This window comes from Pochonia chlamydosporia, chromosome 2 (genome assembly GCF_001653235.2).
Source record: "Pochonia chlamydosporia 170 chromosome 2, whole genome shotgun sequence".
NCBI lineage: Eukaryota > Fungi > Ascomycota > Sordariomycetes > Hypocreales > Clavicipitaceae > Pochonia > Pochonia chlamydosporia.
In genome coordinates, this window is record NC_035791.1 from 4007333 (window position 1) to 4032356 (window position 25024).

The 25024-nt window shown below is 49.3% G+C and overlaps 5 protein-coding genes across 5 annotated transcripts; 2 read left to right on the forward strand and 3 right to left on the reverse strand.

Annotated features, from left to right (window-relative positions):
* Positions 1-4001: 4001 nt before the first annotated feature.
* Positions 4002-4798, forward strand: VFPPC_03286 (hypothetical protein; the record flags this gene model as incomplete). The annotated part of the gene is made up of 2 exons (XM_018282805.1): positions 4002-4314; positions 4650-4798. The coding sequence occupies 2 exons, from the start codon at positions 4002-4004 to the stop codon at positions 4796-4798; spliced, it is 462 nt and encodes a 153-aa protein (XP_018147433.1).
* A 574-nt stretch (positions 4799-5372) lies between these two features.
* VFPPC_03287 (hypothetical protein) lies at positions 5373-6210 on the reverse strand (the record flags this gene model as incomplete). Its single annotated transcript, XM_018282806.1, has 3 exons — positions 5373-5675; positions 5720-5935; positions 6106-6210. The coding sequence occupies 3 exons, from the start codon at positions 6208-6210 to the stop codon at positions 5373-5375; spliced, it is 624 nt and encodes a 207-aa protein (XP_018147434.1).
* A 10340-nt stretch (positions 6211-16550) lies between these two features.
* On the forward strand, positions 16551-18335 carry VFPPC_03291 (hypothetical protein; the record flags this gene model as incomplete). The annotated part of the gene is made up of 2 exons (XM_018282809.1): positions 16551-16947; positions 17011-18335. 2 exons carry the CDS (start codon positions 16551-16553, stop codon positions 18333-18335), a joined length of 1722 nt encoding a protein of 573 aa, XP_018147438.1.
* A 2416-nt stretch (positions 18336-20751) lies between these two features.
* VFPPC_03292 (polysaccharide synthase) lies at positions 20752-22114 on the reverse strand (the record flags this gene model as incomplete). The annotated part of the gene is made up of 4 exons (XM_018282810.1): positions 20752-20769; positions 20823-20979; positions 21036-22031; positions 22083-22114. The coding sequence occupies 4 exons, from the start codon at positions 22112-22114 to the stop codon at positions 20752-20754; spliced, it is 1203 nt and encodes a 400-aa protein (XP_018147439.1).
* Positions 22115-22489: 375 nt separating this feature from the next.
* On the reverse strand, positions 22490-24056 carry VFPPC_03293 (efflux pump antibiotic resistance protein; the record flags this gene model as incomplete). The annotated part of the gene is made up of 2 exons (XM_018282811.1): positions 22490-23397; positions 23453-24056. The coding sequence occupies 2 exons, from the start codon at positions 24054-24056 to the stop codon at positions 22490-22492; spliced, it is 1512 nt and encodes a 503-aa protein (XP_018147440.1).
* Positions 24057-25024: the final 968 nt, after the last annotated feature.

The following is a 25024-nucleotide window of genomic DNA, read 5'->3' on the forward strand; positions in this document are numbered from 1 at the left end:
CGTGATGAAAATTGAGCGCTAAAATTCCAGCTCTGTGCTATATTAGAGCCAATTTGATGTCTAAAAGTGCCAACGGCTGCTGAAATCCCAAGATACTGCCTTAAAATTCCAATATAATAGTTTGCTTACAATCTAGCACTTTAAAACTTGTAATTGTGGTGGTATAGTAGTAATATAGATGCACGTAAAAGCATGTAGATGTGTAGTGCCTGTCTAATTCCCCTGCTAATTTTACATTCGTTTGAGAATTTGAGTTGAAGATGCCCTCTATGGCAAAGGATAGAAGTCTGCAGTATTGTGTCAAATCTTTTTTCGCGGCGCCTAGTTGCTTTTGGCACCACTTTAGCACCAGACCTTCTGGCACCAGACTCCAGATGGCCATCAGCAACGTGGCACCATTGAAACATCACCCGCAGTGCAGGGTTCAATTCTTTCCAATGGTATACTTGGAGTGATATTTCCGTCTGGGCTAGGAGCATATCATTCTTACGTCGGCACAAGGTGTATAAGTGCTGATTCGGTACAACTTGTACGTCGCAACGCCTCACAATAAGGATCACGATGATCAACCGCCAACAGGCTCATCTATAAATGGTGTCTCCATTTCGTGAAAAAACATGTAGTCTTGTAACTACTCGCTAAGGGTGACCATATCATTTGCTCTTCATCTTTCAGGGGATAAAGTGGCCGCCAGTCAGCATTCGACAGCAACTTGGGTCTCACTAATCTCATGTGATAACACGGCACCCCGGGTTTAAACTCAGCAGAGTAGACATATACAGAATAACCATGTTGAAATCTCATAGGTCCGTCCTTTTCCAGCTTGAAACACGCTATATCAGCCCCAGTGCCTGATTAATCCTGCACATTCTGAGGTCGCACTCTACAACCCCATACGTTTGCTCAACACAGACTGTGCAAGCTGCCGGATGCAACATATCGTCGTATACTCCATAAAAATCGGAAAATTTGAAGCTTCTGCAACTATATATAAACTCAGGTGGGTATAGTTCAAGCTATTAAATTTAGACTAGCTTCTTCCATGTGTAACTTCAGCCACAACTCTGTCGACGGAGTACCTACCGTGTCGCGGTAACAACCCTCGCATCCGCACCCAATTAATCTGTTCATGATGGAGAATTTGCACACGACAAATTTCCCATTAAGCCGATGTAAATACATTGTATCCGACGAAAGTTTTAGCTGAAGTTGCACTGCCAAAGTGTCGCTCCCACGGTATCATCGTGCGTTTCACGGGTGTGTGTAAGGAGTTGATGGCGGACCTTTGTGCGCAGTGTTCATCATCCACAGCCAGGGAAAAAATGGAATTTCAAGCTAGGTAGCCAACTGTTGAGCTTCTCTCTAGCCATCGCGGCCCTTTTCACAGTTTTCTACATTTACGAGTTGTGGATCTTGTCTTAACCTTCATAAATTAAAGTTTGTTGCTAAGGAGCACACAAAACTGGCTCTGGACTCCTAGATATCCGGGGTATGAAGAAAACTGGGTAATACTCAAGAATTACTAATACTTAACATTGAAGTAAACTTGGCATGTTTCTCGATCGGATTACCGACCGTGCGTACAAAGCACGAGTTTAACGCATCGCGGCAAAAGCGCCAGCAGGGCTACAGACTGGCCACGACTGGGCCAGACTAGCCTCTCACCGACGGACCTGCTGCCAGTAATTCACCTACACTCAGAAACTAATCGTCTGCATCACAGGAATGCGGCCACCTTGGAGGGACGGAGACCATCCGATGAGTTTGCAAAAACCCCTCAGCCAAGCACATTTTGGGCTATAGCCCCAGGGGCCAGGAAAGCCTGTAATCGAGAATAAAAGCTCCCAACAAAGTATATCACGAACATCATTCCTGGATCAGCCAATGAGCTGTCTGGTCCTCGATGTCAGATCGTGGCGGCAGCGCCACAAGCAGCCAAGTGTTGCACTCGAAGTGAGTTGTGTGTGAACGGTCGCAAGGCAGGGTCGCAGCACGAGGGCATTTGCGGTGCTATTTGGACGGACGCGGGCCATTTTGTGTGACAATTTAGGGGAAAGGAGTAGCAGTAAAGTTGCAATGGTTCATGCCGTCCCAATACATGAATCTACAACCTTGATGGTTGACGAGACTGGCAATCATGACCAAGGAGTACCATTGGCTAAAGGCACAGGTAGTGAGTGAAGCTGAAACGGCGAGCGGGCTCCTTGAATTGATACTACAGTACGGTCTGGGTACTTCTCAATAGCCACGCCATGTACGTGTACGAGGCTCACATTTTCATACTCCAATAACATTGAGGTCAATCAATCAGGGTATCCGGCTGGTCGTGGACTCGTGGGGGTTCACGCTGATCACTGGTAACATCGGCCGAGTGACTTTGGGCGACGGAGTTTCGAACGGCCCAGAACTGCGTTGGATTTGAGAAAACTGCCGCACAAAAATGCATCTCAGCTCACAGAATACGACGAAAACTGTCAATCTGTGAGCTTTCAAAAAAAAAAAAAAAAAAAAAAAAAAAAAGGCACGCAAACATCCCCTCATGAAATGAAGAAATGATGCTGGGCCGCGATGATTGATGCTGGTGGTCGTGCAATCAATGACATGATTCGATACATCAGCCCTACTTTACATGTACCTTGACTGCCTGATTCGGAAATACCGGCTCACACACCGGCATTTGCACGGATATCCAGCAAAAGGGTGTGATGCCTATCCATCCATCCGTTACCCTCATCCCGTCTCATTACGGCCTGCATCCCAATAACGGTGCTTAGAAATGCCGGGGGCACGAAAGCTTTTGCGCAACATCCCATCCAGTGCGATTCATCCAATCAATCAATGCACCGCTCTCCACCGCTCCCATCGGCGCACTGGGCCGCATCATGATCGCAATTTCACCAGACAGCCGCATTATCTCGGCGGAAAGAGTGGATGACTACCATGCCACCATCCAGGATGAGATGAGTCTTGCTTCTTGAATGTCTGGCATCTCCACCAGCAACCTTGGAAATAATTCACACTTGACGCCTTCCCCTCCCCTCCAATGTCACCCACCTCAACTTGGTTCGTAACCTTGCAGAAGGCTTGTCTCGGATGATAGGTGCTCTGACTCCGGGCCATAACTAGCAAATCTGCCAGGGCCATACCGTGTTTGTCTACTCCGTCATCAGTCTCGTGCGAGCTAGTTCAACAGTTGATTGCTCCTGTGGTTAGCGTGCGCAACCAAGAGGTGATAGCTCGGAATACACTCATACGACACGTACGCCGTTAGTCCGACAAAGCAACGACTTGGTGCTCGTATGCCAGGTGTCGCTTGGGCTGGCATTGGGCATTGGAATTAAAACGCTTGAAGGAGGTGGCAGGGCAGTACGAACCAGCAAATTTGTACTTGTAGCGTTCCACCAGACAGACCGAAAGCTTGACACCAAAGAGGCCAAAGATGGATAGGTAACCACACACGTTTTTTGAGTTTGTTCCCTTTCCACTCCAAAACTGTAGCTGCAACGCTGTGACCCCTACAATACATTTTTTGCCTAGTACTCACTCGTCATGGGCTGGTACTCTGGAACTACTTGCTTGTCTAAAAGCCGATGCCGTGATGGTCCCGGTTCCACTCCCGTCCCACACAGACATCGGATCGACAGCCAGTTGGCATCGGCAGCGCAGGCATGAGACCCTCGAGAGGATGAGGAAATCAAGGCGTGGGTGGTATGGATGGGTATGGCTAGTCATGGCGTGGGATGGGTAGGGAGAGACATTTAAAAGGAATCAAGGCCCGAATGGAGAATTCCTGACCCAAGATCCTTGTTCTGGCAGATTTAATTTTTTTTTTTTTTCTTTCCCTCTGCCTTATTACAGACCCTGGTCCTGGGCAAGTTCCTTTTCACGATACGTCGAACACGACTACGTGTGGACAGTAGTATAAATAATCCCGGTGTCCATCCTCGCAACTAGACTCTCATCTCAGACTCACCCGAGAATCATCAGAGCACATACTCACAATGGACTTCCAAGACACTCGTCGACCATCGTCGTCAACGTCCTCTATTACATCTACTTCAACGTGGGCTTCACACGACGATCCCTCACCCCTAGCAACCTCACGTCGCTCATCTCTACGATTTTTCACGTATCTGCGCCAACGACAACCAAGTACAACGTCGACATCAAGTCGCACCTGTGAGGGAATGAGCACCGAAGAGACGCGCGAGCTCTGGCGCTGCATGTTGGAGCTGCAGCAGCTATATGGATGTTACAACTCTACGAGAATAGACTTGGCGGTAAATGCGGGTGAAGCTGGAATCGACCTGATGCGTAAGTTAGCAAAGTGTTTTTGCTTTCGTGTTTCCATTTTATTCCCATTACGATTGATCAATCTCGGCTTCAATGTTTACATAGCTGGGCATTTGATGATGATCACTGCAACCTTCTGTGCGTCGAGTTGCGTCAGGGAGCATCATCAACTGCCAAAACAGCAACCGGGTGCTGAAGCGAGCCCAAGTGGGGGGATGTTCCAGTGGATACCTTCTGAGTGTGACCCACAGGCAGCCACCAACCGGCCAAATGCCGTCTGGTCAAGTCTGGTCATCAACAGAATGCAATCGACAGCCAAGTCCAAAGTCTCAGCTAACACGTCCATCTAAATACAGCCAATCCATTCATCATCGACACACTCAACGACTCTCTAGTTGACCTCCCCGAAGAAGGATGGGACATGCTGGACCGCTGTTTACAAACCGCGAGAAAACCATCACCGCGGCCAAAGTCCAAGTGCCAAAACAAGGTCTGGGGTGCCTAAGTCACGGCGACCCCTCGACTGCGACAACTTGAACAATTCGATTGTTTCGGAATTTTTCTTCAGGAGATTTTTATCATCTTTTCCTTTCTGTCTCAAGAGTAATGGTTATTGCGCTACGCAGCTAAAGTTGGAATGAACCGGTCTGTCTATGCATGGAGTTGGCATTGTGGCGGATCTCTGAATGGTTGAAGTCAACTCTATTCAACTTGTTTCTTCGATATGGATTTGTTGGCATGTTTGCTTGTTGGTTTAAAAGCACGGCGATACCCCTGTAACTGAGAATGCATCACTAGGTAACCATTTGACATTAATTAGACGTTAATTTGTTGAACACGAGTAACAATGAAAGTGACGAATTCCAAGTCCATAAGCCTTCACGCCACAATCTTATTAGTTATGAATATCGTATAAGATAATTGCATCTATTGTGTCCAAATCGCCAAAGCTCAATACCTTCAACCCCATTTCGCCATCCAAAACCTCAAATCTCCAAATAACATCACCACCATGTCAGCCTGACTTCATCACTCGGCCCACGCTCCCGCTCCAGATCACAGGCTAACAATTCTCACTCTCAGCGTCGCCACCCTCGGCAATCGGGGCCCGGTCCGATCCACAAACTCATGAAGCCGTTATCGGTCGCAAGTTTACCAGATATAGGAAATCGCCAACCCGCCTCAAAAAAAAAATCACGGGAAAACACCGTCACAATGGCGTTACCGGCGATTTTGCTGCAATTTCCATCATCATCGTAAATCCGAGACTTATCTACTGCGTTATGCTGGCCCAGTTTCCCATGGCTTACAAAATCACGGCGAGTGAGTAATCGGCTTGACGGGCCAGTAATTGAACTTGTCAAACCCCACGCCCTTTCTGCCTTTAAAACAGTCTGGGGAATGAATGCAGAGCCCTCACCAGTGCTTGCAAATACGCATCGCCATTTGTCAGCTCTGTGGTGGACGATATTCCCCGATGATCAATCACTCCAACTGTGTTATTGATGGAGTCATATGCGACGTCATGGTGCCATGCGCATTTCCCCCGCTTCACTAATGTCGCCTGAAACTCTGCGTTTGGCCCAATGGGGAAATGGGAAGCATATTGAGGCAGATGTAGATTATTTCCGAGGCCGCTCCGCTCTGAGTGCCGGTTTACAACTGTGTTTGGTTCGTAGTGTTGGTCATTTCGTCACTTGAAGTGTCGATTGCGAGGACCGGAGATTGGCCAGTGGTGCAGCGGTAGTTGAGATAGAGGTTCAAGTATTTTACAAGTACCTTTTGGTTTCATGTATTTCCCAATTCGGATGCTGTAAAAGTGACAGGATGCTGGTGGTCATGTCGTGATGGCTTCGTACGAGAGTGCCCGTTGGTCATCCGTCTAACAGTTGGATCTACGTCTCCTGGAAGCCGCATCAGCAACTAAGAGGCATCTTAGCCATTTACTACGCAATGAACTCATCGTCATTGTTTTATGTATATTGTAGCACAGCTAACTAGAAAGGTGAAACACATTGTGGGAGGTGGAACTGTCCCAATGTCGATGTAGCTTTGGGAAATGTTGAAGTTCGACCATCCCAAAGAGCCTTTTCGTTATATATCCTGTAGCGAGTAGAACACATCTCTCTATCTCCCCGCAAAAGTTCTCAAGAAAAACTCACCGGAAAATATGTGTCTAATTGTTGGCGGATTTCTTTGTGCCCATTTTGGCCTACCCTATACCAAACCCAAGTTTCAGAGCAAAATGTAGTTACATGTGGTATTGCCAAATTGCCAATGATACCTCATTCAAGAATTTATTCCACGTAAATCTGAGAGTCAAATACAATACCATGAAGGTATATAACCTGCTTGAAATAAAGACTGGTATTTTCAATGCTTCGGTACCTGAATTCTGGGCGAATGTGCTTGGGAAACGAGCCAGTGTAATCTCATCTGCCCTCATGATGGACAAACAAGCTACACACCGGCCGGATTTGCTTCTAAACCCATATGTTTGTTGTATCAATCTTGGCTCGCACGTTTATAGTTGGTGATTGCACGCTTACTAGCCTAGCTGAAGAACATATTGCCTCCATTCAAGGTGAATCAGCTCAGGAAAGCATCGAGATCTTACGACGAGCTGCACGATGTGGTCTCTTGCTATTATTATGATACCAGTTTGGTTACGTATTGGTGTATACTACCAGGGATATGTTACAAAGGGACCAAACGGCGACCAGCTGAAAACCCGCCTGATACTTCTTCGGTTCCCCAAGTTTTAACGGTATGGCTTCGAAGAACGTCGTATAAGACTTATATTGGGGGTGTCAGGATAACATTGTATCATCCTACAAAAGACTTCCAATCACTCCGGAAGTACTCTTCTCGGCAACCGAAAGCGTGTTCAATCAATAGCATCATATCGAGACAGAATGTGGCAAAATGGGCAGCCGGGTCCCTCGTCAAGTAGGCGGAATGACGCTTCGCAATGGCTTTACCTATTCCATTGGGCTGTTCAATATGGCATGAAATAGATGAACCTGGCAAGGACTTGCTCAAGAAAGTATTGTACTCGGGGCAAGCTATCTGTTTCAAAACCACCGTTTCAAAACCAACGAGCTGTAAGTGTGGGATCCTCCAGGTGAAAGCGGCCAAGTGTACTCCGTGCTGTGAAGCATTCTCAATATTCCAAGTCTTGAACCGCTTCTGTTGTATGCGAGACAGCGGATCCATCGTCCACGCCTACGTAAGTCTCTTCCCAAGGGGCAATCTCTTGATGTTCCTCGTTAAATATAATGACAACCATTAAGCCAGTAGCTTTGTTGGCAATTCCAAATTGCAACGCAAGGCTATTGGTTGCAGCCCCAAGTCCTGCAAGTCCTCATCTTTCGGGGTCTCGCAACTACAAAGATGGTATACCATTGTGCCAGACTCATACATCATCTGATTGCCCTCAATAGCCGAATGATAACCAGCCAAAGGGTAGTGGGCATAAGTCGCAAAGTTGTCCTTATTAATTTCCCAACTGCGGCCAGATCTCATCAACCACGTAGGTATGTTCCGCAATTCCTGACAGGTCCTCTTCACTGAGTGACAGCAAAGCATCAACCCTGGTAGTATCGTTTGCAAGCACCCAACCAACTGACAACACTTATATGACTCGTCTCACCTACCCTTCCCCAAAAGACAGTATCACCAGCTGGGGGTAAATCCTCCCAAACTACGGGCCCCATATTCAAGACAAGACAAAGCAAATAAGCACACCGCTATGGCAAATTCTCCCAAACCACAATCCACCACGTATTACAACGAAATACAGTGACTCAGCAAGGGAGATCACATCGTCACGACCCATTGTCCACCACTCACACTACAACACGTTCAGAACCTGCTCACGGGGTCGAAAACAACCCGGTTTTCTTACCCTATGGCCATTGAACAACTACACTTTGTTCCTCGATGAGTAAATGGCCAACGACCAGGATGAGCAGCACAAACCATTCTTTCACCGCCGCCGGAGTGTCCCGCCGTACCTTGCATAGGTTCCACCAAGGCCAGTATCCAAATTCCATGTTCCAGAGCGGACCTCAAGGGATCTTTGGGGAGCTTTCGGAATAGTACTGTGCCAAGAAACTCTATTAAAGACCCTGAGTAATACGCGCGTTTACACATTGCATCAGTAGCCGTCATGCCACCGAACTCCGAGTATCGGTGTCAGTGGGTCAGCGAATAGTGAGGCGCCACACCGCAACAGAACCAACCAGACCAGATACTACTGGGTACAGTGAGTCTGCTGCGTTCCGGCAGGATACGTCTCAAGTGCTGGTTGTCATTTGCAAGTGCAGTGCTGTACAGTACAGAGCTTAGGCAGAATGTTGGGCCTCGGGGCAATCCAGCTGATGTGAAGGTATCCACTGGTCTCTGCTGGCCGTGTTCGAGAGCTCAGTTCCTGTCATGTTAAGTGCCAGGCTGCACGATAATGCAGCGTGGCGTTACAGTTGGCCACTGTGATCAATTCGCAACAATGCACACTCAACGTTGGCCAGTTAGTCTGCTCCAGGATGTCGAGCCGAGAGCACGTTAGGCAGGTGCTTTGTATCGCTTCGATTGCCCCAGTGCCTCTTCTCAACGAATGAAGACCATGCGAACACAAAATCCAGCCGAGATTAAGGCTAGGTCAAGCCTCGTAAGCAATTTCTGCCGTCAAATGCATGCTCTTGGGCATAGAGCGTGGGTGTGCCCCCGTGTGGGATTCCAGAGTTTGGTTGTCTTGGTCCAGGGGTTTCGTGCTCTGATGCAGAATGGCTGAGCTGCCGGCACCGTCCAAACTGCACCTGGTCGTCCGTGGCTCACAGTCACTCACGCTCGTGCGTAGTGAGCGATTGTGGGTGATGACCAAGATGATGACAGGCGCTGGCGGCCTAAAAACATGGTGGGAGGAGTCTGGCTTGGTGGAACAACTGTCCGTGTCAAGTCGGCGGCGTCGGGGAACACATTCCACTTCTGGCTACCCTGAGTCTTCCCTGAATCAGGTGGAGCTAGGAACGGTCTCGAAGTGAAGAGTTTTTCACCTTTGTTCGCCTTTGGTGGACCGGAATAATTGATACTCCGCGCAAAAGACCGGACCCTGGTCGTCAGGCACGGTGGGGCGCTTACTGGCATTGGTCTCGTCTCTCCACCTCAGGAACATTCACATTGATCTCTGTCAGGGAAAAGTTGTCCCGATTGTGATGACATGACAATACATATGGCACCCTTTGTTACCCTGGATCACGATGGATTCGACTTGATCCACTGCGAGAATAACGCAACTGGCAGACAGAATATGGATCATGACCGGAACACATATGCCAAACCGGACGGCAAGTTCAAACGAGAGCATGTGAACCCGATTGTGTCTGCTGTGGCCCGTTCTTTGCGCTTCCCTATCGGTTTCTGGTGACAGGACGGGAAGTAGTCTGTAGGTGCGATCAAAACCAGCTTGCCGTCCGTGATATCCTGCATGCTCGGCCAATTCTTTGCTGTACTGCCCAGGGTTGAAGAGAAAATAGCCACCCATTCGGCATTCTCCATATTACTGATTTGACCCGTTGGAGATGTCTTGCACAGTACCAGTTGGAGCAGTGAAGGGTTCTGCAGTCCGCCTCCCAAAAAAGAAGAGGGTGGGCTGTGCAAACTGCAACTCTTGAAAGTCGATTGGCCAATTGTTTCGATACTTCTCCACGAAGCCAAACAATGACAAACGGTTTGGTGGGCTCTTGGACTTTTGGACAACGCCCTGGCAGGGGAGGCGTTCCGTTGGGCCTGGCTAATGCAAGGCACCCAAGCGGAAAATGCCTCGTTGGCTTGGAATGGATGTTCCTTCTCAGACACCCTCAGAGGCTTGTGAAAAGACCAGACGGGCTGTATAGTAGTAAATGTAAGGCTGAAACTGCATCAGCCAAAAAACGAAGCCGTTGACGAGTTTCATCAAGCATCAACCGGTTGCTCCAGCTTGATTCTGAGCCGTTCGTGGTTGAACGCAGCTTCAACAAGTCCAGCAGATGCTATGGTTCGCCAATTCGCAAGGCACAGCGGGAGTGCAGCTCCAATTTTCCTGATGCAATTCTGGTAAACAATTCGGAAGCAACGGGACAAAAGATGCCGCCGCTTGTCGGAAAAGATCCCAACGACAATGGAATAAGACTGGTGGCGGCCATGCAACAACCAAAGGAATCCGTTATGGCGCTCCTTGCAGACGGCTTGCATACAGACTAGCCATTTCTACGATCTTGCATCTAGCAAAGGTACACATTGATATCGAACAGGTACCACAGAGGTGAAGCATCCCACCTCTCATTGTTGGGTGGTTGCCTACATTCCGCATGTGATGGGGACAGAACTCCGTTGATCGAACACTAATGGCTGCTTATCTGTTAATCAGTCACATCCGTATGCTGAATTCTTCATCCTGTGATGTGTTGCAGCGATAAAGCTTAACTTCAAAGAGTCGATCATCACAGTCGCTGGGCTGTCGTCCAGCAACATCAATGCAGCCACACAACACAATGCGTCATGTGGGAGGCCAGAAGTATTTAGTATCACAGACCGCGCACTATGTAGTTGCCTTTTGTGCTATGTCAAGTGTATTTACTCTTGGGCAAATGCATTCTGACACGATCTGCAAAGGCTCTCTGAGGCGGATGTACATTGTGCCTGGCATTCATTGCGATTGCTTCAATGTAGGTGCAACTGGGTCGTCCAGAACTACAAGAGAGACAGTCTTGTCAAAGCCCATATCGAGTTTGTCTCGTCGACTGCTCCAAAGTAACATCTCGTCTCTGAGCAGCCGCAATAAATTCCGCAGCATTGAACAAATAAGCCATTCCAGGCAAGCCAGGGTAGCAATTTCTCGTGGTAGATCCACCAGATCCTGCAGGTGTCAGATCACAGGTGTGCACTCCTCAACCTAAACGGGTTATCAAAACCCGGGTTTCGGTAGGTTCGTTCAACGAGATCCGAAAGTGTGGTGCTATCCGGTAGTGCAGCAGTACAAGTCCACATCGCCATACAGTTGACCGTCAATTATGGTGATGGCGTAATCGTTGTTTACCCTTCAGCTGAGAGAAGTACACATGCTGCATGACATTCAAGTGCTACCTCGGGCTGGCCCAAATGCACAGCAAGAATGAGACTGGAAACTGCCTCGGAAATGAGATATTCTCGGTGGTCGTTGAGGTGAAAGATAAGCAGATATTTGGCGAATCGCAATGTAGCTCAACATTCGCTGAGCCCATTGACCCTGCGGGTTGTCCAACCTTGCTGCAACTTGATCGAAACTTCTTCTACGTGATGGTGCACAATCGATGGTCATGCAGACGGCGAAGCATACATAGAGCCAATGGGCTTATCTGTGTGCCGTTTGGGTGTTCGCATGTTTTCTTGGACATCCCCACAACGTATGCATACTTCGTCTCTTCATTCACTCGGACTGGTGTGATCTGTGTGTGTTTTTGATTCGTACCCTTTCGGACAACTCCAAGCTCAACGATCCGAGTTCAATGTTGGTTGTTGACGCTAATTTTGGACTCGTCATACCTGCATCATACCACGACTGTAACCATGTTTTAACACTGTGTGAATATACTGTCAGCAACCCAGCTCTGCTGCATGATAACTTCCGCCTCTGAATTTGATCGCTGACGGCCAGAGGGGGAACTCGCAAAAGTTGGCTGTCTCCGGAAGAGCCCAAAATGCCCTTCTTACCCATACGAAGGCGATGGATGCAGTGCACACGGGAATGGAGGCACCGGCCCGTATTAGTGCGAGGCGTCGAAGCCCATGAACTCAATTGCTGCCAAGCTCTATAACAGCGACTGGAAGGATACTAAGCGCTCAACAGGGACATTTGACTGCCATCGCTGACTGAATTAAAATTCCCTGATTTGAGCTACATCATACCCTCGATTTGCGAAAGCTGATGGGAGGCTATTGGAAACTCGAAGACGCTGGTACAATGTTGACTCTTGAGTGTTAGCATAACGCATCCGTGTTTTCAGTGTTTGTTCCCTGTAGCTCCGCGTTCGCACATAAAGGCGCTGTGTGAAATAAACAGCACTTGAGGTTCTCCAGGTTGAACCCGCCCAACAAGTCAAGCCACCTGAATTTCAGGTCTGTTGAAGGAGTGCAACATTCTCGGCCCAGAACTGCGTATTCTCTTACGAGCAACAGAGGCCCTCAATCAACTGAGGATTCCCCTCATGAACCTAAGACGTCGCAGTTCTTGCCTGCCAACCCCTTACTTAAGTACCTTAGTATCTGTGTGAACGCAACGCTCCGCGGTGAAACTGAAAGAAAGGAATTGGGTGTCCAGGGCTGGAAGAACCACCTGAACAATTTGAGTCTCCCCAAAATGCCTATGCTGAGTTTGTGCCGCTGTAGTGTCCGGGTACAGAAGCCTCTCACACCTTCCTTCAGACATCTGATGTGGACGGAGTGGGGAAGAGAGCGGATGATGCTAACCCAAGTTCTTGAGAACCGCAGGCCTGTCTGAGGCTGCTTTTGCAGTACAATGCTACCAGACACCAAGTCCAAAGTTCGATGAAAGCTGAGTCTTGCTCCGAATAGCCTCCAAGGACCTGCATACGCACACTTATGTTAACCCAATGGTATGCTACGTGGAATTTGGTGGTGATTGTGCCTTCTTTGGTAACGGAACGTCGGGTTTCTGAAAGGCGACTTGGGGGCTGGGCAACACCATGGCGGTGATTGCTGAGCGTGTATGGCTTGCCTTGGGTACGGAGTTTTGTGGCCCTTGCTTCGACGAATTGTTAGGGCTCTCTGTGCTCAACTCCATCTGTCGTAAGGTGGAGGCATGATGTGTCTCTGCGAAATGTCATACAATTCGACTACCCCTGCAGAATCTTGGTTCTCTTTGTCAGAAAATTTCACGCATTTTGAAAGCACAGGCACTCTGTAGACAGTGTGCAGACGGCCCAGAGTCGGAGGCCTAGTACTGGTGGTGGATGGTGTTGTGACTGCCGGAAAAGTGATATCATACATTGGAGCGACGGTGTGAACCGCACAGATCACCATGTCAAACAGCCCGTAAATGCGAAACTCCCTGTTTATTATTCATGGCAGCTTTGACTTGACTGAGTTCAGGCCAGGTCAGGGTCGCAAGTAGACTTGAACAATGGCTCTAGTGTCTGTCCGTGCACTGTGCTTCAAGTTGATCAAGGGGAGCGGGACTTTTGCTTTCTGGAAACTGGGCCAGGTTAGATTGCAGAGTTGAGAATTCTGCGAGTGCCTCGCACCCAGCGGAGCGGGGAGGAGAGGAGGCCAGAGGAGAACGACGAGTCTGGTTCAGTTCAGCAGGTGGGAGTTGAGGACGACTTGTCTGGTGGTATACCGTACATATTGAGTCCCCTGCATGGTCCCAGGACGTTGAAAAGAATGACTTGAGAGCTCGACACCAGAGTCGCCCTGGTGTTGGGACAGATAAGTATCAACCTCACCAACTGTCTTCATGTATTTCTTCCATCAAATGGGCCAAAATACAACGCCGGGCACTGTTGCCAAGCAGGGCGAGGTCCTGCATGGCGAACCGGGTTGGTGGGCTGGCTGTGGTGTGAGACAAGGATTAGAGCGTGCGTGGACGTCAGGATGAGAGAGCCATGAGGGTATTGATCAAGAAAGAAGAGGGAGGTGATGACGAGCTCATGAGCAACCAAGTCGACGATTAAGCCAAGGATCCCTGGTGGAGAATGAAGAGGGCAGGAGCTATCCAAGAGCGGGCAACGGACCTCTGGGGCTTTCCGCAATGGCGAAAGCTTGACCAGACTGGACATCTGGAGCTCAGAGCTCTCTTTCCCCGCTTGTTATCAAGCTGTTCATCGGGTCCATGCCACCAGATGCCACAGCTCCGGGTGCATCAGGCCTATCCTTGTCCATGTCAATAATGCCATTACTTACCAAGTGTTGAAGCATTGAAGGTCGATTTGAACAAGCGTCTGGTACACCAAGCTTACGCAGTCACATTAGGGCTGGTCGCCGCCAATGCTGGCTGTTTGTGTTTCTGTGTTTTTGTGTCAGAGATAATTTGTTTCAACGGAACGCACGGTCTCTGGAGGCATTGCATGTAGAGGATTTGAGGAAAAGATCTGATAACTCATATGAAATTCGTCATATCAATTGATTGCGTTTCATCTCAATTGGAGACTGACTCTGAGTAGTAATTCACTGCCCCTGGAGTCTTATTTACTCAGGGTGATGCATTTTTCCAGTTGACGGCAGCATTGAGCTGCAACGACACAAAACCTCCTTGGGGTGTAACACACCCTCCTCATTGCGCAATGCTGCATCAAGTGCCTCGCAATTGATGAACACGGCAGTGACCAAAGCGTTCTAATCCACGGCCAGATCTCTCTATTATGGTGGCGTTCTATCTGAGGTTCTGCTTGTCGTCCATCTTTGGCCATCTTGCTCAATCCCACCGCTTCCCCCCCAAGCTGGAGGCAGACCAAAAAAAAAAGAAAAAAAAAAGAGAGAGAGAACAATTCACAGCATACTGAAGCATTTGACACAAAGTAAGACATCAATTGCTGGCATTCTCATAAGCGCCTAAGCCAGGATCAGCTGGTTCCTTACGACACCGCTGGCAAAGTGCATATCACCACGTCCAACAGATAGAGGCAGCCTCGGCGTCAATTCTCACGTGTCCGGATCAGCATCGTCACATCCGCATGCCACAGCTTCACCTCTGGAGTCTGGCCAAATTGGGCGAGGTACCTATCCGCTGGCTGTGAAGGAAACGCAGAGACACACTCACTTGGACACGACTGGTTGATTCATATCTCCATCGGGCACACCTACACGGCTCAGACGACAAGCACGCAGACCAGACCAGACTGTTGTCCCATCTTGCTCCTCACTACCAAACTTGACGGGACGCAGGCTCAGACACCCGGTGGCCGCATTGGCAGACGCCAGCATTGCAACTTGACATCTGGATCGACTTTAGGACGCATTGGTTTTCGGCTTGTCCTGCCGCCGACTGCAACCACAAACAGGTGCTTCGATTTGGGGGAAGCAAAAGACCAGACATTTGATCAGAGACTGGAGAAATTCGACTTGACAGACAGCCCTGTCAACCACAAGTGACATTGAACAATCGGGCTGGGCTGGGAAGCTGGGGACACCAGGCCAGACATCAAGCTTTCTCCTTGTCCAACCGCCATCGCGCCAACACGTGGAACTGCGACACCCCCAGTCGGCTGCACGCGTTGGGCGTTTTGCTCTTCCCGCCTCATCTGTATTGAGCCGGATTACGAGACACACCAAAATTGACGTTGTCATTACTACTATATACAGAGCCCAGTTTCCGCCCCCAGAAAAAACAGGTTCTGGATACTTTTGTTTTTTTGTTGCTTCTGGACCTTCCGCATTATTGACCCTCTGCTTGCCTACTCCATCTCCGCAATCTATTCTCTCCCCCATTGTGTCCAAGGAAAAGACCCAACACCAGACACAAGACACCACGACACCAGACCCCATCGGGGAACCAACTACAGCACACAAATTCTTCAACCTGCACTAATCAGAGACACGCCCATTCTCGGCTTGTCTTAGACGGTGGCCAAAAAAAAAAAATCCACTTTTGTTGTTCCTTCCTCCCACCATTGCACCACAAGTCTAAGCTCAAGCTAAGTCCGTCATCCCAGCCGCCTCACGACTAAGCACCGGCTAAGACGCGTGCAAAGACCCGCCACCCGCGGAGCACAGCCATCGGCTACCACCCTGGCAAACTGAGTCGCCTGGGAACCTGGGAACTTGAACCAAGGACCCAGTCTTTGCCAGTGCCTCCAGTCTTCTTTCAAGTGAGTGGGGAGAAGTTTGCAAAGAAAGGCGTGGAACAAAGATACCCCACCGGAGCCCACCTCTGTCGGCTTCCACTCCTCAGTCAGTCAGTTAGTCAGTCAGTCAGTCAGTCATTCAGATTGATCGCTACGTCGGAGGCGCCCAGCAAACAATTCGTGCCAGGCGCTTGGTTGTCGGCGACCCATCCGTTTGGTGTGGACGCTGTGGGCTCCTCTCGTGCCCAAAGTTGTTGTTTATTGTGTGCGGTTGTGGGTGCTGAGCGGCGCCATCTTTTGTGACTTCTTCTGCCCTCCCAGAGTTACTTCCTTCCTCCAACCTCATCCTCTCACGACACAAACCTACACCGCACGATACTTCACCGGTTCGCAAAGCCGCCAGCCACCGCTGTGTTTTCACAGCCCTGACGCTGTGCAGGCATGACGCCTAAACTGAAGCCGCTGCTCTTGCCGCAGCTGCTTGAACAACGGTTCGAACAGCGGGCAGAGAAGCAACAAGTGAATGGACCGTCCGCCATGGCGAACCCCGACCACGGCGATTTATCTTATGTCTACTACACCACCAACTCCTCGGCATCCGACATAACCTCTCCTGTAACGCCGATTTTCTCACCCAAAGGCCACCAGAGATTCTCTAGCTCTACCTCGTCCTTGGAACTGCCTGTGCAGCCGCCAGCGGAATGCCCAGCCTCACCTTCACAGACCTCGAGCACTATGTCTAGTCTGCGACAATTACCAGATGTTGAGGAGGAGCCAGTCGATCGTGGCGAAGACACAGCTACCCTTTCTGACAGGTTTGGGCTTTACAGCTGTTTATGTATGTGCTGGGCCCCAGGACTGCTGTGCTGAAGGATTCTTTACTGACTCCCATATTCCGCAGGTGACCAACCTTGTGCCCACCGCAACAGCTCAGAAGCTCTTTTCCCTGGCGAGTTTGTCTCGGAATTTGATATCGACTATGATATGGGATTTCTCAGCGACACCGACTTCACTACTGACCCTCGCTACCCACGAAAGAAGCGCAGCACAGCCGAGTCGGCTTTCTCAGAGCTCACGTCACGGCTTGGATCTCGCATGCCTACCGTCAAACGATGGCGTTCGAGTAAGCGTGCGACTCTCAGAGCGTCCCCGCCCACAGGATTAAGTCTGGAGAATATCTTGGCTCGTGGACCGACAAGTAGCCGCTCGTCATCAATGTCTGCATCAGCGCAGCATCTCCCGGAACGTATAACAGAGCCGATGCCTCAACCACCATCAAACCCAACGACGTCTTGGTATAGTCTCAGTGACGATGCAGAGACTGGTCTGGGCATAGAGATTACTTCCGAAGACCACACGAATCTCGAACGTGACAGGGCTATGGCCACTACTCCTCTGCTCCCCCCTCTCCTCACCAGCCCCTTCGCTGGGCCTCCAAGAGAGTCACCTCTACAGTCACCAAAGGTGGAGTCGTGTCCAACACCCGATGCTCCGTTGTCCCCTGCATTTGCTGCGGCGTCTCAGTTCTCTCGACCACCATTAAGCAGTCGTCCATCCGTTGCATCTCTGCGCAACGTATCAAGCAGCACTGAGCTGCCTTTTGCGTTTCCGGCAATTTTGCCAGAGCAAGATGAGTGGTCTGATCGGCTTGGACACGCCAACTTTACGATTTCACCTCGCCCGTATGAAATAGAGGCTATCAACCCGGAGACAATCGCCAAATTTCGGAATGATTGGGATCTGGCTCGCATAAATTATACGAAACACTTAGTCAGAACTGGCGAGAATTACGGACAGACGAGCAAAATATATGCTCTTACAGAGGCAAAATGGGCTGAGGTTGAGCGACGATGGCAGACAACTTTTGAGGAGATTGTGAAAAATACCAACTATCCATCTGCCGGGTCGATCAACACATCTCGCAACCAGAGTCGGGGACGTGGACGTGGCCGGTCTAGCAGCTCCAATGCTGCGGCTCTTGCACGGCTCCCGGTACAAGACAACCTACTTGCTGAACTGGAATGGAGACGCCTTGAGGACTGTCTCCCGAGCGCTGTACCTCAAATGATGGAGTCACTTGATGCGGACGGAAAGTTTCCCGGTCGTGGCGACGAAGACATCGTTGGACCCATGCAGCGAGATGCAGTAATGGTGCGTGCCAGAAGCGAGGACGCCAAAGGGCGATTTTGGAAGACGCTGGCGGATCGAGTCGGCCTCCGCAAATAATGCCAATGCGCTCCGCCGCATATGCTGCCAAACCAAGGTTGGCATTCGCGATTGTGGTTGACGCTGCCACACCCAGGGGACGACAGGATGAATAAGCGAGTCTTTCCGCAGCTTTTGCTGCAACACAGATTTATTTCCTTTGTTTTATTGAGCGACATTAAGAGATACCCCGACTACAGTCATTCCTTTTTTATTTTATATTTTGCTCACTTATGAATTGTTTTGGCGACCTCACCGGCGCCGAAAATATCGGATTAGATGGAGAACCCCAACGGGCCGCCTTGTTTTACAATAATGATTTGGAAAATGTGTATATGGCAGAGTGGATGAACATAAAAGGGCGACACAGGGAGTCCCAAAAGTTTTAGACATTGACAATGGAGTTCTTGTACTGGTAGCATGATTTACCTCTTTGTTTTGGTTCTACTCGGAATGGCGGCAGGGTAAAATGGCAAGGAAGGAGGCGTGGAAGCAGGGTCCGGACAAGCACTCATGAGATGATGCGACTTCATTGATGGGCGGATGTTGGCATTGCTGTTAGCTAGGACAGGAATAACAATCTGGGCCAGCTGGTAGGCTTACTACTTACAATCTTACAAAAGATTACTTCATAATTTCTCTTAATTGGTAGTGCTGCATGTTCGTGAATTCTCGCGGCCTTGTGTAGAACGTCACTGATACTGGTCTTACCCAAGGTTGGATCAATGCTACGTAACCTCGGGAGACAGGGCTCGGTCTGGACTGCACTGCACTGAAGCATTTATTGCATTTGGATGACACGAAAAAGGCGGTACAATAGCCAAAGTGGCATCATTGACCAATATTTTGTCACATTGCATTTGGTGTCAAACGCCGCCGCCAGGTAGGTAGAACCCCAAACAGCATCAATGCCACCACAAATACCCTGACTGGTGAGCGAATCACCAGCCTTTGGCTCTTTCAGAGTGCGAAGCACAAACTATGCCTTTTTCTCCAGGGCAATCCTTCTTCTTTACCGCCTCTCTGACTCGAGCCAATACTCGACGAAGCCTACATCACCACGTGGCGGGGGACACGAAGCCAAAGCTGCCAAGCAGGGCAAAAAAGAAGGAGGGGGAAACATATAAAGGAGCCCCGGCGCGTTTCATCTGAAGCCGAGGAAACACAAGGTAATATTCGTTTGATCGAGAAACAAACGGGTACTAGTCAATGAAGTAGGCAGTGCAACCCAGCCATGGTACGGGAAGGACGGGATGCCAATGCCCTTGCTGTCCTACGCATCAACATTGAAGCGGGGAGAATGGTATATTTCTTGTTTCATCTAGCCGCTTCGATTCAACGAAAAATCTGTCCAATCTAATGTTGAACAGCAGAGAGCAAGCCTCGCAGTTGTACGAAATGATCCGTTGAAGATGGGCTTGTGAGACATGTTACCCCCCTTGTGCGGAAACACGCATAAACCAACGGGGTACCGGAAAGCCCTGCCGCGACAGATACGCGGGAGTGACGCATTAGCGAAGGGGGAGGGAAGAGAAGTATCTACCCGGGGTGACACAACTGGTGATACTGCATTGGGGGAGGGGAGGAAATGCACGTCGAATTGGCATATTGGAGAATGGGACTGTGATTGAGCATGGATCTAAGCCCCGAGTTTTCCAGCCCAAAATTAAGGAGGGTGGAAAGGGAGAATCGAGTGGTTGAATATGCCGGGAATACTTCCGTGAACGCGATTCATCTTGATTCATCAGGTAGACTGCTCTTTTTATTTTCTGGCACAAACTGGTTGATGAGTCGTGCGGGGTGGCCAATGACGTGTTGGCTTTGGTGTTTTGGTGGTGATGGTGAAACTCTAAAACTTTTTATGTGGATTGTTTGCACGTTGTTTTGCTGGTCGGCGCGGTCCGTGACTCGTGGGCTCTTTTTGGCTTTAGGGATCTGGGAGGTGGTGATGTGGTGAATGTGGTGAATGTGGTGAAGTGATGGTGTGGATGGTCCACTTGTCGCGTGGCAGCCAGGCTGGGTGGACGGCAATAGTAGCGGGAGAGGCTCATGTGCCGCTCCAGCTAAGGATTGGGATGGTGCAAATGAAGCAATTGCGGTGAGATGGCTCCTAGGCTAAAAATACCAGACCAAAATTGGCGACAAACGCGGTTGAGTATTTGCGGCTAATGTTGGTTGAGAACTTGTGATCCGTGGGTTGATATTGCTTAGGTACATGTCTGGTGGTATATATCCGGAACCTGCCTTGTTTGAGAGTCCTGGCACGATCTCGCATTGTAAATTCTTACTGGGTGAAGTAACTGGCATTCTAAATATGGCATGCCCAATAGTTGCCTGATTTATTTTGCTCTAGTCAGCAATTATCATATTTGACGATTTGCTTCAATGCCACAGTTCTGCTGAAATTCAGGACAACGAAACTCCTCTCGCTGCTCATCTATCGGCGCCAAGAAGTCTTGAAAGTACAAAGTTAGTAACATATGTCTACATTCTCCTCAACAAACTTACATCATTAAGAGTCAACCAGCTCCAAACATCCTGGATCACGTAGAAATAGTCAATCAGCACAGCAGCCCACAAATGGCGCCTCATATAAGGATATCGGCCAAGAAATGCACTGTAGCTCAAGCTTGAATCCCAACCATAATACAGCAGTAGCAAGGATCTGCTCAAGATATTAGCACTCGAACAGAAAAGTATGCGGAGCATGGTATCGCCTACGCTAGTGTCGGGTAAGTCATGAACGAGCGAATCCACGCATAAATATGTATACCGGTCAATAGGGGCCGACAAACTCGTTCGATTGTCTTACGGGCGACATATGGTTTCTTCCAAATCTGAGAAACGTCTCGTAACGTACGCAGATAGGACTGTATGGTACTTCGTTCCCATCGGAAGGCCTGCTCAAAAAACGCGGAACCAGTCTTGACCGTTGTTCTGTTAACTTCTGTCGCTGGCATGGACTGAATGGCAATCTTCCAATCGTGTTGCTGTAGCCAACGTGATGAGAAGGTATCGTCTCCTGTGTCAAGTTTATACCGGCCCAGCCAGTAGTCCTTTGTTAAGCCGTGCAGAAACCGGGGATCCTTGAGAATCTCAGCTCGGAAAACAACAGTCGACCCAGCCAGCACCCAGCACCAACCGTAGGCGGCGTAAACTGCTTCTAGTCCGTGATTTCTCTTCCAGAGAGCCCTCATCATGGCTGTCTCCCAGGGTGTAATGCTTTTGCTGTTGCGGCGATGTGGAGGGATGTGAATTGTAAGTGGTGTTCCGACGGCCCCGACAGACTTGTCTTGGAAACATGGTAGTGTATGTTGGAGGAACTCGTCCGACCAAATGATATGATCGTCTACATTGACAATAATACTGCCGGTGGACTCTTCAATGCCTAGTCTGAATTGATCCCTTTTGCTTGCCGCTGGTGCGTAGAGTATCTTGATTTTGGTAGCCAGATCTGGTGATAGGGCGGCACGCTGAACCAGGCTGGCTATATGATCGCGCTGCTTCTCTATTCCAATGATTATAATTTCTCCAGGGTTGTTGGCAACCCAGGTTTGAAGGCAGGTAGGAAACGATGCCTTGGTGTCGACTGTCGGCACAATGACACTGACGTCCGATGTGTCAATATTGAAAGAGGGATCATCATCCTGGCGCTCAACCGGTCTATATCTCTTAGATGCAGTCGCGAGAACTTTCCCGTCGATAAGCCCCCAGAGCCTACCAACATCAGTGGATTACTTGAGCAGGCATGGTGCGTGGAGGGCTTACCAAAATCCAGCAAGAGTCGTGATGGCTGCCATTTAAGTACCTGTCTTGGTTGGAGGAAATAACAACAATTGGCGTTTTCTAAGATATTCAAGAAGTAGGACCAGGCGTTTTAGCATTCGATGCGTAAGGGTGCTTAGTCGATGATGAAGATTGAGAATGACAGCTAGATCAATTCGCCGCCACGTGATGGTCACACCCTGGTGCAACAAGCAAATGTATTAATTCACCAATCATTAGACATTGTCATATCGACAGAAACTACGGGACGATCTGTTTAAAATTGACTGCTCATGATGCGAGAATGCAGCCTGCATGGATGTTGCGGGAGTGATTTCACTCATTTGACGCCACCTGACTGCGTTTATGATGACGTCTCTGCCGTGAAATTCCACAGAGGCAAGCTAACCTTAATAACTCGAAACAAGTTTCGCTCGGAATCTCTCTCCAAATTTCCAAATTATCAGTGGTGCCGGCACCCCGACACAGAATGCGACCAGCGCGATGATGCTGTTACCCCAACCATATCCAAGACCGGAATACATTGCCGGAGCAAAGAGTGGGAACAGGAATGCCGCCAAACTGCGAAGAAACTGCATTGCAGCGATGGCAGAACTCGTGTGCTCGGCGTAAACATCCATCACGTATGCTTGAAGAGGTAAACTCGCGATTTGCCCGGCGAACATGACGATGAATATGCCCACGTCGACAGCAACCCATGACAGACGGTATTCCGCTGTCCAGCCGTAGATTAGCAAGCCAACCGGTACGAGTGTGTAAGTCGCGAACATGATTGGAATGCGGGACTCGGGTTTAGGCACTCCATTAGCCTTCTCTGCAGCTCTTTTGTACGTATGGTCCATGATGTAACCGCCAAGTTGTGAGCCCAAGACTTCGCCTAATGCACAAGCTAAGTAATGTAGACCACTGAGCTCAACACGTTGCCCGTAATGCTCAATCCACAACTCGGCGAATGTTGCTAGGACAATGTAAAGTAAGCCGTAGCTGAAGCCGGAAATAACTGCAGTCGCCTGGATGATAGGGTGAGTCACCAAAAGCCGCATTGGTCGAGAAACTGCCCTTGCCAAAATGGTGGGCAATTTCTTTCCTTGTTCCAATTTCTCAAATGCTGCGTAGTAGCGTGTGTCGCCCGTTGATTTCCTTAATTTTTCGGCACGTTTCTTAAGGATGATAGGGGCAAAGGTTTCCTGGAATGTCAGGTATGAGGCGAGAATCATTACGCCTTGGAAGGCAGACGTTGCCCAGAACGACCATCGCCAGTCTGTATGAGCGGCAATGAAACCTCCAATTATGGGACCTAGAAGACTATTAGTTGGGAAGTTTGGAGGTAATGTAACATTACTAGATCTTACCAACGGCAGCGCCGAGCACCGGGATGAGCAGATACATGCCAAGAGACTTGCCTCGCTGTTCAGGCCTCCAGACATCTCCCAGAACTCCGCCAGATAGTGCGTAGATTGAACTGGCCCCAAGACCAGCCATGAATCGTGAAGCAATTAATGTGCCTTTGGTATTTGAGAAGCCGCAAGCAATATTCCAAGCAAGAAACCAGATGTTAGAGGCATGCAGAATCGGGGCGCGTCCGTAGACTTCTGACAATGGTCCCATGATCAACGGGCCAATCGCACTGGCTAACACGTAAATTGATAATGCCATGACGGCTTCCGCACTGTTCATATGGAATTGCTTGGCTATGGTGGGAAGAGATGGAGCCATGATGGTGGAAACCATTATGCGGTTGAAGCCAGTTGCGGACAGGACATCTGTTACCGCCCATTTCTTTCCGGTTGACCAATTGAGTGGATTGTCGGCATCATTTGCGCTGAAAGTTACAAGAAAGGGATCGTCTCCTTTGGAGTTAGAGACTGCTAACTGGGCCAATTCGACCTCTTCTGTTGGTCGCAGGACTGCGGGCTCAATTCTGTCTTCTTCGACTCTGGGTGTTGCTGTTGCCATCATTACGTATAGATATCGAGAAACTCACAGCACACGTGAAAGTTGTCGGAACATTAAATAGAAATGCTAGTAATTCACAACTATGGACTGTCGGTGTAACGCATTTTATAGTACCCCGTTTTTACAGAACGCCGGGCATCCGACGAGCTCCGATGTGGTCTCGGACGGCGAACCCCAGTTATCAGATCATCTTATCAGATCGACTACGAGGTGCTCATCCCGGAATTTACCCAACTTGGCCTCCGCCTCATAGCGGCCAGAGTTCATTGGTCAAGAAACTTGCGAAGGAACACTAGGGATTACGGTGGGGTCGAATGGCCGTCATAACTTGAGTCACCAGTAGTCCTAAACGCCGAATGGATTGATGATGCCTTCGGCCGTGATTTGGCGTATCGAGAAAAAGTTCATGACGCGTCTCACGGCGTGCTTGGAAGTACGTGTTGTGACTTCACACATCCAGATGAGACCTTAGCAGACATAAAATATTGAAGCTGTCTATTGTGGTGTTAGCCATGGGCTAGGACCATAACGGATCAAATTTTTGATCAGTCATGGTTAGAAATACGACCCTCTCCTCTTCCAAACGAGAGACAGTGGCATCTTCGTCAGTCGACGGGGCAGGAGTCAACAGAGTTTGACAAAAGAAACGCAGTGACCAATAATTGCCAATATTTGCAAATGCTGTACACAGGCGCGGGATCCGTTCACAAGAAATCAAGCACTGTTCTGGATGACTCTCTTTCATCGCTCTGGGGTCATAATTTGGCGTTCTCTTTGTGGCACTTGCCAGACCTGTCTCGTAGTTGGGCAAAACTTGCCGCTACTCTAGGAAGCACGAGACTCACGATGCCCCTTTGAGACAAGATGGAAGAACAGCGTTCCCAAATGTCTCAGTACTCACACGTGGGACACTCAGCCAACCCGAAGTGGCTAACACGAGTGTTTATTTCCCCGCGTTTGGCGAGTAA